This window comes from Ursus americanus, chromosome 31, assembly GCF_024610735.1.
Source record: "Ursus americanus isolate L20-20 chromosome 31, mUrsAme1.1.p, whole genome shotgun sequence".
Classification (NCBI taxonomy): Eukaryota; Metazoa; Chordata; class Mammalia; order Carnivora; family Ursidae; genus Ursus; species Ursus americanus.
Genome location: NC_142157.1, coordinates 12,452,009 through 12,466,108, shown reverse-complemented (window position 1 = coordinate 12,466,108; position 14,100 = coordinate 12,452,009). Strand labels below are relative to the sequence as shown.

General features: G+C 40.4%; 1 protein-coding gene across 1 annotated transcript in view; it reads right to left on the bottom strand.

Moving 5' to 3' along the window:
• Nucleotides 1-13,612, bottom strand: part of GPR158 (G protein-coupled receptor 158) — a 431,433-nt gene extending 417,821 nt beyond the window's left edge. The window contains exon 1 of the mRNA XM_087857604.1: nt 12,671-13,612. Coding sequence (XP_087713730.1) covers nt 12,671-13,572 — 902 coding nt within the window. The 5' untranslated portion in view covers nt 13,573-13,612. The remainder of the gene's footprint in view (nt 1-12,670) is intronic.
• Nucleotides 13,613-14,100: the final 488 nt, after the last annotated feature.

The following is a 14,100-nucleotide window of genomic DNA, read 5'->3' as shown; positions in this document are numbered from 1 at the left end:
GAAAAGATCTTAGAAGTTTCTATGAAGAGAAAAGAAACAAGTACCAACAAAAGTGTAATAAATCAGGCTAATGTCAAAATTTTTTTGCCAGCATCAATGAATGCTGAAAACAATGTCTTTAAAATTCTGAGGGCGAAATTACTTTGAACCTATAACTCTGTATTCTGACAATCAATCATGCACAAAGACATGTTTTCAGACATGGGAAGACTTAGAAATTTTACTTAGAAAGTACCTGAAATGCTTAGAAAGTATTTGAAATTATACTCCAGGGATGAAAAAATAAGAATTCTAGAAATAAGAGGACCTATATCCAACACACTATTAGATTCAAAATTCCAATAATTTGAAAAGATTTCCATGATGGTTAGTCTCCAGAAGACCCAAAGCAACTTGTACAAATTATGGGACTCTAACAAGAATGCCTTCAACAAAAATGTGAAATTTTCTTTAACAAATAGTATGATGGATTAAAAAGTTAGATGATCTTAGAAATAAGTAAAATATATAGTTCCTTGGGGCACCTGGGTGGCGCAGTCGTTAAGCATCTGCCTTCGGCTCAGGGCGTGATCCTGGCGTTCTGGGATCAAGCCCCACATCGGGCTCCTCTGCTGGGAGCCTGCTTCTTCCTCTCCCACTCCCCCTGCTTGTGTTCCCTCTCTCATTGGCTGTCTCTCTCTCTGTCAAATGAATAAATAAAATCTTTAAAAATATATATATATGGTTCCTTTTTATTTCTTTATCATGAAAAAGGAAAGCAGATGTCAATTTCAAAGGCAGGGAAGCAATATGTGAAAAGTCTACATGCAGACATATGCAAACTAAAGGTAGCATGGTTTTGAGCAACTGACCTAGAGAGAGATAATCCATTGGTCCTTGAAATTTGGAACATTCTGAAAATGCACAGATTCAGTTATTCAAAGTTCATTTCTTAGAGGCAATGAGTAGACAAAGCACAGACTTTTTTTTTTGGTTTTTGGTTTTTTACTGCAGTGACAGTTTATAAATGCCACCATCTTCAATTTCTAAAAATACAGGAATAGCAAGAGAAGTAGGAGGACAAAGAAAGAAAAGTAAAAAATAGAAGACACTATTTAAAATTTATGGATGCAAATATCAAGGTAACCAGTAGAATAATTAAAAATATAATTAATGAAACAAGGAAGAGAGTAGGGAAAGAAAAAAATGAAATATAAAAAAGCTAAATCCCACATTTGTCACATTAGAGAAGCTAATGATGATTATTTTATTTCCTAAAACCCATAATCCCTATTTTCCATTTTTATGTTCCTCATTAGAAGTATATTCCTACCTATACTTCCTGTCATGCAAAGTCTACTTTCAAATTCATGTCCAAATGTTTGTGGTCTCTCTTCTGGCTCTTCCAATCTCATGTCTATGCCTTATGCCTCTCACTGGCAGTTTTTCAGGCATCCCCTGACCTCTGCATCTAAGACCTCACCATAAAGGACAACAAAGAGTGTCAAGAAATGGCAGATGACAAGACCTGCCAGCTACCAGCTTGAAAGAAGTCAGGGACCTACAGGGTGTCATTCCAGGCATGCTGGTGAGGGAAAAAAATGCTTTGCCCATGAGTTAACCTGCTGTGCCTCTGCCCTTTACTCTCCTGCTGTCTGTAGGTTTGAGCCAGAGAGCAAGAAAAGCACCCAACTTATTTTTGCAAGAAATTTTGGATTTTTGATTTCTACCTCCCTTGCCTCTCAAATTCCAATTTATTCATTCACATTTGAGAATGGAGCAACTAGAAATAGCTTATTCTTTGACTGAAATCTTATCAGAGAGACTGGAAAACTCAAGCTCCTAGAGCTAAGGGAGATAGTGACAAGAAGGCCAAGACTAAAAGGGGGAAGAGAAACAGGCACCAAAATAAAATAAGAACACTACAGTAAAACCATCCACGGGAAAACAGTGCAAATGTATCCACAATTTACAGATTGCTATGGGGTAGAAATTTTTAAAGTACTTAATATGTTTCTATATTACAATATTTTAACCACTTATTGAACACCTTCTGTGTATCTTACATTCATCTTCTATGTCATTACCACCTCTCAGTACATTCCAGTAACACTTTCTTTCTATTCTTGAAGCTATTCTATCTCTATTCTTGAAGCTCATTCCCGCCTCAAGGCCTTTGTTTTTACTCTTTCCCATTTAGAACATGATTACCTCAACTTGCTCCGTGGCTGTCTCTTTCTTATCCTTCATTTCTTAACTCTCAAAGGTCTTTCCTGGCCACCCTAATTAATGCAACCTACCCTACCTCTCAGCTGTTCTTTATCTTGTTTATCTATTCATATCCTTATAGCACTTGTTTCTATCAAGAATTATTTATTGTATTTATTTTGCTTGCTGATCATCTGTCTCTCCCCACCCCCACAAAAACATGTCCATGAGGATAGGGATTTTTATCTGTCGTTTTCACTATTATATCCCCAGCATCTATAGCCCTAGCCAGACACATGTTATATACTCTATAATGTTTCTTAAAAGAATAGTACATTCCATACATTATCCTAAACTCTTTATCTATATGATTGTTTACTCTTTACAACAATGAGAGGTACTCTACACCCTTTCAAGATAAAGACATAGAAAGAGTCAAGTAACTTTCCCAGTGTCACACAGGAAGCAAAAGTGGAAGTTCATGAATTCAAGCGTAGGTTTTTAATCCCAAAACCCTTCCTCCTAGACACTATTCTGTACTGCCTCCCTGAAATATGCAAGACAATTTCAAGAGGCATCAAATATGGGAAGTCATAAAATGTGGTCCTTGCATTTGAAGGTCATGTAGAACTAGTTGGGGAAATAGGACTTTTACATAAAAAGACAAACAGATAATAATAAGAAGCAGCAGCTGCTCTCGTGATAGCCCCTATCTTAAAGGTGCAAAAACAAAGTACCTGAAATAAAGACGGAGTTACAGCATTATGCGCAGTGACCCACCATTCCAAAGCTCAGTACCTGTGATCTCTCTGCCTTTATAAAAACTTGTTATTCATTCTATCCCTACCAATAGGATCATTCACAATATTGGATTGCCATATTTTTTTGGTGTCTAAAACTGAAGGTGCTAAGCATTTACAATTTTTAATTTTTATTCTTACAATCTTAGGAAATGGATTATATGTGTTATAACCTTATTAAACACTGTTTGCTTTTTCCCAAGTTTGTGCTTAAAGACCAATTGCTTCTGAATTATAAAGACTTTGTATTTAATATAGACTTCTGAACCTATCCTCAGATTATCTCATTCACATGGTCTGGGGAGGGCCTAGGAACATATTACCAGGCTTTTCAGGTGATTCTGATGCTCAGCCAGGTTCGAGATCAGTGAATAATGAATATAAATTAACCTTTATTTGATGATTCAGGGTGTTTTTATTTGTGCCTATGATTAAACTGTAAGTTCACTGCAGCCATAGCTATATGTGCAAGTGATGGTCACTTCCCTGGGTCTCAATTTCCTCACCTGTAAAAGTAACAATAAATTGGATTATATGATCTCTAAAATCTTTTTGACTTCTAAATTTCTAATTCTTCAAAAAGGAGCTTTCCCAGGACATTGACTAAAACTTGCTTCTTTAAAGAATGCCCCCACCACCCCACACACACATATTTTCTTTTCAAAATGCATCCTTTATTGAGAAACCTTAAGTATAAAACATTTAACCATAGAAATAGTAAAAACATGCTAGTAACAAATTCTACAAATAGGTTTCCAAGTTTTTCTTTTTTGAGCCCTGATGACATATAAATATAAATTAATATTCTATTGAGCCATCAAAATTTTCCAGTTCTCATTCATATTAGGTTCTATATATGAAATGATCTAATATTCCAAACAAGCAAATGAATAAATTAATAGAAACATGATCTGACAGACTCATACAAACATACACATACATATACACATACATACAGAACCCTTGAAATAAATAGCCCCAGAATAACATATTTATATGTCTTCTCTCTACACCAGTAGCTTTCAACCATAGGCATTTTTGCCCTCAAGGTGATATTTGGTAATGTTTGTAGACATTTTTTATTATTACAGTGGGCAAGGAGGTTGCTACTGGCATCTAGTAGGACTCCAGAGGTGCTGCTAGACGTCTTACAACAAACAAGATGGCCCCCACAACAAAGGATCATCTGGCCTGAAATGTCAATGAAGCCTAGGTTGAGAAACCCTGCTCTACGCAGTGGTCTGAGGCATCAAATAAGGGAAAAACAAACTCTTCACTCAGGCAGCTGACTAGAAAAAAAGCAAAACACTCGCCTCCACAATTCCATTTAAATCTCTTTAACCAAAACTGGTTACATGACTACACCACGAAGTCTTTATTTCCACCCTGAAACCTCTAAGCCCTTTAGAAAAGAAAGATCTATTTCTTCCTATTTTTGGTCTATAAGTGGTCTTTTATTCTCACTGTCCTAGGCATTTTCCTGCAGAGTGAATGAAATGCTTTTCCTGATGGTGTGGGAAAGATTTTGATAATCCTTACCCCACCCAATCTGAAAATAAAAGTTTCTGCAACTTCTGGCCCAATATTTTGTATATTTCACATACATTGAAAAGAAATGTGGGGGCTCCTGGCTGGCTCAGCTGGTAGAACATGCGACTCTTGATCTCACGTTTGTGAGTTCGAGCCCCACATTAGGTGTAGAGATTACTGAGAAATAAAATCTTAAGGAAAAAAAAAAGAAATGTCATTCCATGTTTTAGGATAGCTTGTCTTTTTAAACAAAATTATTATGACCACAAATAGCAATCTAATTCATATGTAGCAGTGATGTCTAGGGGGGTTTCCATATATGCATATTTTGCTGCATCTTGATAATTTACAGATAATAATGGAACTTTATAGTTGGAGAGATGTTAGAATTTATTTTCTCATTTCCTAATATCATAATTCATCAAATATAAGATGTCATTAAAAGATACAATATTATACTGTATACCATTAAAAGGAAATGCATGCCAATTGAAAATGACATGCTCTCCAATCATAAGACAGATCTCAAGTTAAGAGACATCAAAATGGGGGAAAACTGCATCTTAGAATCGATAATATACATTATTCTATACTATATTACATTTTTCTCTTTCTCAGATAAAAGCCATGTGTCATATTATTCTATGAAAGTTCTTCCATACTCTGGTTTCTTTTCAGATCACATAAATCTTTAGCCTTTTACTATGCAAGTTCTTCCATAATAATGTAAAAAGCCACACCCATGGGACAAAACACATAAATGGTGAGAAAAATAGGTTAAAGAAATAAACCAATATCTTATGTAATTCTAAGTTTCCTTTTAAATTATAGGTGCACTGGGTACTTTGCTAACCAGACAGAATTTTTTAAAAATTATATGTTGTCTTGTTGTAGTTATAGTTTTTAACTGGGGAAAAGTTGCAACAGGTATTACAATGAATAAAAATTAAGTGGATTTCAGTTAATTAGAAGTAATAATTAACCATGTAAAGAGAGAAGGAGACTGCCTTCTTTGACAGAAAGGTAGGTAACAGGATTTTTGTTTGGGAAAAAATGATCTTGGGGTCAGACCACTTAAGCTAATTCTGTGTTTTCTATAAATTCTACCTACAATGAAGGTGATGAAACTAGATATATCCTGGAATTGCTTTGAGACACTATACTATCCTTTGATATAAAAAAGAAGGGCTGTCATGGCTCCTATACTAAGCTTGGCATTGTAGAAAAGGGTGGCGTGGAACCTGAGAAAGACCTTTAACTGAGAAATATTTCATAGAACAACCTATCCACCTAAATATTTTTATAGAGTTGTTTTTTGTTTTTGTTTTTGTTTTTTTCCCTGAAGAAAAAAGACTTGTTGGATGAGTAAATGCCCAGAGAAACTAGAAATTACACATAGGAATGTTTTGGGTGTTTTTTTTTTCTAAAAGCTGAAAAGCAAATAAGGCTAAAAGACTAGCAGAACAAGCTCCCCAACCCCCCCACCCACCCCAGTGCATATGCCAAAGCTGTGGACAAGAGCTTAATAACACTGTTGGCTGCAAACTCTCCAAGCATAGCCTCGGTACCAGTGTGCTGCCTGGTTGTGCATAGTGGCCATCAAGCTGCTGGAGTTATCAAAATCCCAGTGTACTATTTTAGTAATTCTGCTAAAATAACCCTGCAAATACCAATCCAGAACTGAAGAGAGAAAACAAACAAGGCCCTAATGCTTCAGTACCAACAAAGTGCAAACTAACGTCAACAACATACTTCTTGGCATCACAATATGTTACAATATAATCATAAAACACAGTGCGTGTTGGAAAAGGGTAGCCATAAAACCCTGAACAGTGGACAACAAACTGCTGCCTTTCTGAAATTGAAAGTAAAATTTGACTTATCTAGCAGTTCAGGCTATAAAATCAGTCTAGTGAGGGCATCAGTTCCCTCTCCAGAGGGCAGGCATATACTCTTGTTATTTATTTAGCAGTCTCAGAAATCCCATTTCTGCTTCCAAATGCATATTCTACAAGATGGCAAGTAATGCTGTGCCACTGCTACACCACAATAAATAGCCCTTTTTGAAATTTTAGAATTAGCCAACTACAGAAGTAAATTGAAAATGGGTTATTGCTAAGAGTAGGTAAGGAGCTTCAAAATGCTTAAACATTGGTTATCTTGAGGAAAGTTACACAGGTCTACTGATGCCCCTGATTTAGAAATCTGCAAAATAGCTTCACATTGCCTGTAAGTACAATCAGGGAATCTTTCAAGATCTGGAACATCAGATCATGCTTATTCTTATTTTGAAATGGCATCCCCCCCCCCACCAAAAAGAGAGAAAAAAAGAAACGGTTTCATTTCCACTAGCATATATACTTAACTGAGTATACATCAAGAGGGTTTTCTCTAAATATTCTATGAATAAATGACTATGATAAAAATATGCATTGAATATATATGAAAGTGATCTGCATTTAAATAAAAATATATTAACTGTTTTCAGCATTATAATCAAATAAAAGTTCAAAAGTTAAAGTAAGATGTTTAATTAGGTACACAATCATAGACTTTTAGGATTATAAGGAGCCCTACAGGTCACCTAGACCAACCCCCTCAATTTACAGATAAAGAAACCGAGGATTAGAAAGGCAACCACTGCCCATGGTAACACCATGAGTCAAAGATACGGTCCAGCTGGTACCAATATCTTCTGTCTCCAAGACCCATGTTTCCACCCTGACCCACTGTCATTACAAATCTTCACCATAATTAGGGATGAAACAAAACCATCATAAAAATTATAAACTACTATTAATCACATGACTTTAATTCAGCTAAACTAAGAAGTTTATATCTCAGGTAAGTATTTGGGAAGCCAGAAACTACAGTACAAAATACTTACTAAACTTTCCGTGTGATCACAATTCTTCATTTAGTCATTACAGAATCTCAAAGGAGATGTACTTTACTATTCACAGCTTACCGATGAAATAATTGAGACTCAAAAATCTCAGTAGCAGAAGTTCATCTAAAACCTCTTTGATCCATAACCCGGGTAAGCTTCTCTGTGCTGTTTCTAGAGGTAACCTCTTCACCACTATGATTACCCATAAGAGAGACATATGATATGTTTAGCTTGGAGCAGGATGGTTATTTCCCTTATACTGTGAAGTGCCCTCTTCTGTTCAAAGCAGAGATCTGCTCCAGAATCACTGTGGAGGTGGAGGTGAAGGAGAGAGAGTGAAGTGACCCCTCAGGAGTCAGCAAATCAGTGACATCGATGTTTGTTGCATTAGTTTCTAAAAGGGGGTTTCCACACTATTGTGATCTTCCCTTCATTGCCCTATTGCTTTTTTTTTTTAACTGACATTCATATGGTTTCCTCTTCCTCTGCATGTGACTTCCCCAGCAATATTTCCACAAGGTACTGCACTTATGTGTATCAGCCCTGTTTCCAAAACCTTCTTGTTGACAATTTGGATAGACCAATTAAGAATGTGTAGAACAAATGATTATAAAGTATTTGGATAGCATCAAGTCCAGTCCCACATTTTAGTTATGCAGAAGCTGATTTCCAGACAGGAAATACAGCCAGTCAGATACAAAGCTGGGACTTGTGGCAAAGTTCTGTGAAGTCTAATATTCTTCCTACTACACAACATACTTGGTTGTATGATTGGCCTAAAAATAATAAGCGTATATGACTTATTTGGGCCAAATATATTATTTCAAGTCATTACTATATGTTTTTAATAACAAGGTGAAAACAAAGTTGGCAATCAAGAGATAGCAGCATAGGGTAGTAGAAAGACAATAGAAGCTTCACAGCAGGATAGATCTAAATTTGATTTGGGCTCCCTGATTTACTAGCTGTGTTACTAGCTGTGTTGGTCAGGTTGCTTAACTTTTCTGAAGGTGTCACTACCTGAGAGTACAAAGAATTAGATGCAGTGGTGTATATAAAGCATCTGACATACAGTAGGTGCTCAATATATGTGGGTTTCCATAATTCTAACCTACCACAAAAGAGCTGTGCCACTCTAGCAAGTTCCTTTAGCCTTTTGGGTCTTATTTCCTCCATTGCAAATTGAGAAGATGAAAGAAACCAAATGAATTCCTACATCCCTTTTAACTCATCAAAAAATAATTAGTTCCCAAAGGTTCCTTTACCTTAATTTAAATTCAGCACTTAAGTACCTTATATCCATCCTAAGCACTGAACAGTACCAGCCAGGAAGATATGTATGATTTCAGCAGAATGGGATCCAACTCCATATCACATTAAGTTCCACAAAGAAAAATAACTATGCAAAACCCAAGGACTTAACTTAAAGGAAAACTCTACAGGGACATTGCAAACCCAATGCAATAAATATAAACTGAGGGTACACCTTAAATTATTACTCTCTCTTTTGCTGAGTTAGAAGATGAGAGCTAAAATGTTTATACTATATAACAAAAGACCTAAGAGACCTTTGGTTAGAGCAACTAATGCCCTTTTGGGGGGGGGGATGAGTAATAAATTTCTCTTCCCAGTCTTTTTTTAAAAGACTTGTTTATTATTTGGGGGGAAAGGAGCAGAGGGAGAGTCAAGCAGACGCCCTCTGAGCTCAGAACCCAACACAAGGCTCAAACCCATGACCCTGAGATCATGACCTGAGTGAAAGCAAGAGTGGGGAGGCTCAATGGACTGAGCCACCCAACCACCCCACAATGTGAGTCTTAAACAAGGCTTTGAAATTTAAGATATTTGTGTCATTTGGAAACCAAGGGGAATAAAATTTACTCTGAGAGGTGTTTTACAATGATAACATTAATATAAGAAGGTGGTTAACTGTGTTCTCACGTTACTTTGGGATTTCATGTTTGGGATTTACTTTCTCTAAAAATAAAATATAATTTAAATGCTTGAATCTTATAAGCAAGACCTGAGAAAATACTAACTGATCTTAAATGAAAATTTTAACTACAGTTTTTCCTCCTTTTCTCTTCCATAAGAAAATTATTATCAATGGATTTTTTCATTACAGATAAGGCTTTTTGCAAATAACATTGTGGAGGTTCAAAATACATTTAAAATCATATGTAGAGCTCTTAATTTGGTTTTAGAGCTCTTAATTTTGGGTTTCCCAAAAATTCATTTGAGGTTTGCCCTGTACCATGCCTGTACAGTATTATTCAACTATATTACAGAATTTTGGAATGTATATCTTCGATCATAAAACAACAACAACAACAAAACTTTTGCCTTATATGAGTATGAAGAGACAGGAAAGATCCATTTAAATATTATCTCAAATGTGTGAAATAATATAGTTTTTTAAAATTCAACAGCTGTGTTCTAAGAGCTGATTTTTTTGTCCTAAAATGTGATGAACAGTAAACTCTGTTCCCCAACGTGCACTGTATGCAAAGGTTAAGAGAGCCACAGAAATATGATTTAGGTCTATCCGTATCAGGCAAAGTGTGAACCAGAGATAGAAGGCCTGGATCCTGCTTTTGTCATTACTATGAAATTGATTTGTGATTTGGACAAGTCACTTCACCTTTTCAGTTCTGTCTCTTGACCTATGAAACAACAGGAGGAACCATGTAATCTCTAAGATTTCTTCTAGTTCCTGTAATTAATCTGTGCAAATTCTCAGTACCACATTTGAGGGGCATGGGACATGGGACAAAGGCACTCACAGGAGTGCACTTATTCTCTCTCCATACCTACTGCTAGGACGAACCAGCTTCGCAGAGAGCCAAATACTAAATGGCCTGGCTTCGTGCCTTGGCTAAAGAACACCATTGACGACTGTGAAAGCACTTAAAGAAACTCAGCCAGAGGAAACAAACTACTTTCTGAATGTAGTCCAAAAAATAGGTAGGGGGTGTGTAAGCCCTCACAATCTCAGACCCTTTGTGTCCTTGGCCTTTCTTCTTGGCTGGCAGAAGGCACTGAGTTTATTTAGGTGACTCAGGCTTTCTTAGACTTAGGAGAAATTATTCTGAAAATGAATGGTTCTCCTCCGTGGTCCCACATCTGACCCTTAAAAATACATATATTTTTATGCAGCAGCTATACTGTCTGCAGCATTCTTAGAACACCTTCATAAAACTGAGTTCAGCATAGTGGTTAAAAGTAGGAAGTGGGCTCAAATCCTGGCTCTACCACTTACCTGCTGTAGGATCTCAGGAAAAAAGCTTAACCTCTCCCTGCTTCAGGTTCCTTTTCTGTAAAATAGGAAACTAATAAAACCTAACTCATAGGGTTGTGAACATTAAGCAAGATAATGCATGCAAAGCAGTTACCACAGAATCTGACAGGAAGTAAATGTTATAGATATGTAGATAGATGATAGACAGACAGACAGACAGAGACACACACACACACACACACACACACACACACACAGTTCCTGGCAACCGGGTCTCCCTAAAAAGTCTTATCAGAAGGCTACAAACAATTTTCTGGCAGTGAATGGCATCTGCTGATCTTTCCTCTTCTGAGCAAACAATATGGCAAAGACTCAAAGCTGGGCTCAGCTCTTACTAACAGGATCCTGCAGAAATCACAGGAGGCAATGAGATTATCCGGAAAGTAGGAAAGAGTTATTCTAGTTTAAGACGAGGTCTTTGAAAGATAGAAACACATACACACACACACACACACACACACACACACACACACACACACACTTAATATAGTCATACAGAATCAGAGAAAGGGGTTATTTTTTTGTATATGCCTTCTCAAGTGTTGCTGGTATTAAAAGCTACAGAATTTTATAACTAGATGGCTCCCTGGAGACCACCTAGTTCAGCTCCCTCACTTGGTAGATAAGTAGCTGAGGCCCAGAGAGGTTAAGCAACTTACTGGGTGTCATCCAGCTGTAAATGACAGTGCCAAGACAAGCTTTCTGATTTCCCCTTCTACCGCCCCCCCCCCCAGTACTCAGCCTGGTATCTTTCACCAGCTCGGCACCCTGATCTTGTAGCAAACAGAGCATTAAGGTACACACACACACACACACACACACACACACACACACACACACACAGGTTTCTCACTTTTGCCTAAGTTCCCAAAAAGTACAGAAGCAAAATCAACCTCCGAGACTTTTTTGCTAGCGCCTCCCATCATGGAAATTGAGGAGGATCCCAGTCAATATGTGGCCCTCTCCCAGGCTGTCTTTGGAGTTTCTACTCTTCCCTTTCTGTTCCTTCCTCACATCCAGTCTTAAGTGCTATTTCTTAGATCTACTTCCAAAAGGTCAGGCATTTCCCAGGACAGGAGTTATCTTTGCTAATTTGCAAATTCTTCATCTCCCCACAAATGCTCTACCTTTAGATAGGAAATACAGAAGAACTGTGATTAAATTTCCAACAAGCTCCCTGAGTTGAATTCAGTCAGAACTAATCCCTTCCTCTCTAAGATAACTCCATCAGGTTCATTTATAAAGTGTGTGAGTAGGTGAAGGACTGGAGAACACTCAGGTATGCCTGACACAGAGAAAAGGAGGAAGAGGGGAAGGAAGAGACTGGGGGGAAGAGGGAGATGGGTAAAGGAACACATTGACCAAACTGCAAAGTCTGGATCCTGAAAACAGCTCTGCTGCTGAGACTGACTCACTGCTCAGGGGATAGAACTGCAGAGGAGATGCACTGTCTTAATCATACCCCCTCTGGTAACTGACTAACAGCCGACTGGTGTCCAGAACTACACACATAGGAAGCAGGCAGAGGCTACTCCTAAGTGGCAGAAAGGAGGAACTCGGTCTTCCTCTTGCTCCCTTTTCTTTCATCCAGTGCTGGCCACTGTGTGCCTGGCGGGCACACCCCAAGCTCTCCAGCTTCCCTCGATTCACCCCCAGACAGGGAACTCCCCTCTCTGCTCTCCTGGGGGGTGAAAAGAAGCTTAGGGCATCAGAGATTTCTCTCAACTCTGCCAAATGCTCCCCAGCCCCCTGCCCCTTGCAGGGAAACTGATCTGAGAGAAGCTTTCACTGAGCTGACAAAGGTAGGGCGCTTCTTGTCCCTAAGCGCCGGCGCCCGAGAAAGGTGTCCCTCAGCCTGGGTCTCTGCTGTGAGGGTGGGAGGCGTTAAGTGTCACAGCCAAGTGTTCCTTCCCCAACGCGAAACCGGAAGGAAGGCTTTGCTTTTGCCTTTTTTCCACTCCCTACCTGAATTCCGGGACCAGGTTAGGCTGCAACCCGTAGAAAGCAGCGGAGAGAGTGACCAGCCACCCAGGCTTATAACTCCCGTTCTCGCACTCCAGATAAGGCGGAGACCACTTGACGTGGCTCTTGTCCCCGCCAAGCCCGTCCCTGCGCCGCCAGCTGTGGCCCAGGCTCCGGGGCCCCTGATTAGAGCCGCGGCGGTGTAAGTGGGTTCTCCACTTGCGCCGCAGGCCGTGGAACCACTCAGTCTCCAGCGTGGCGTTGGCCAGATGGTGTGCCGAGGAGGACAGGTCCTGGAGCAGGATGCGACTCTCTTCACGGGTGGCCTGAAGGAAGACCTGCGGGGCCGGCGCGGACAGCGACTCGGTGCTGAAGGTGATGGCTGCCCGGGAAATGCTGGGCTCGCCCTCCAGGAGACTCCGCACCAGTGCCTGGTACCACTCCAGGTCGTCCTGCAAGTTCTGCTCCCGCGACTTATTGCTCTGCAGCATCACGTTGAGGAAGTTAGTGGCGTGTGTCAGCGTGTCCAGCGCCCCGTGCAAGGAGGGATGGGAACTGGCTAGGGCTGACGACTTCGCCGGCAGGCCCGCCAACTCGTAGCGGCCGGAGCAGTTGGCTCGCTTCAGCTGGTGGGAGTCCCCGGTGTAGAGGTAAGAGGCCACGTCCATGGGCACCTCCTCGGCGAGTTTCTGCGCCAAGATGGTGCCGTCGGTGGAGCGGCTCCAGGGAGCCGAGGGGTCCGAGGCAGAGGCTCGAGCCGGCTGCTGGGCGTGCTGCTTCAGCCTCAGGGTTCTCTCTCGAGGGGAATCCAGCCATCCCGGAGGGTCGCGGCTGGTGCTAACAGTTCCCAATCCCAGAAGAGCGAGCAGGAGGCAGAAGAGTAGGGGATAAGCCATGGCTCCCATCTGCTTCGCAGAGACGAAAGGAGGTAATGGGAGACACTTTTTAAAATTTGGTCGTCAATTTATCAACAGTAAGACTTTTACTAGGAGTCGGCCCCCTTCTCTAGATGGCACCCAGTCGAAAAGGACTTTAAAATAAGAATGTTTCGGAATCGGCCGGCTGGTTAAGCTACCGTCACAGGAAATCAAATCACCTGTGGCAACGCTGGCTGCACCCGCTCCATAATGGGTCGACTCGGGATTACGCACCTCACAGCCTTGAGCCGAACAGGTTACATCCCCTCTCGCTCCCGGCGGCTATAGCTAGCCTGCTTACGTCTTTCTGCTCAGCAGCTTCCACCGTCGCTCTCATTGAGGTGTGTTCAAGAGCTGCTGCTGCTGCTGCCGCCGCGGCCGCCAAAGACACTGCTCCATCATCTCACCCGTGGCAGGTCGTTCCCGCCTCCCGGCTCTGGCTCCTCCTCGTTCGCTTCGCCCGGAGGCGCGGAGTGCGCGCACACAGACCCGCACCGCGAGCGCAGGACTGAGTCC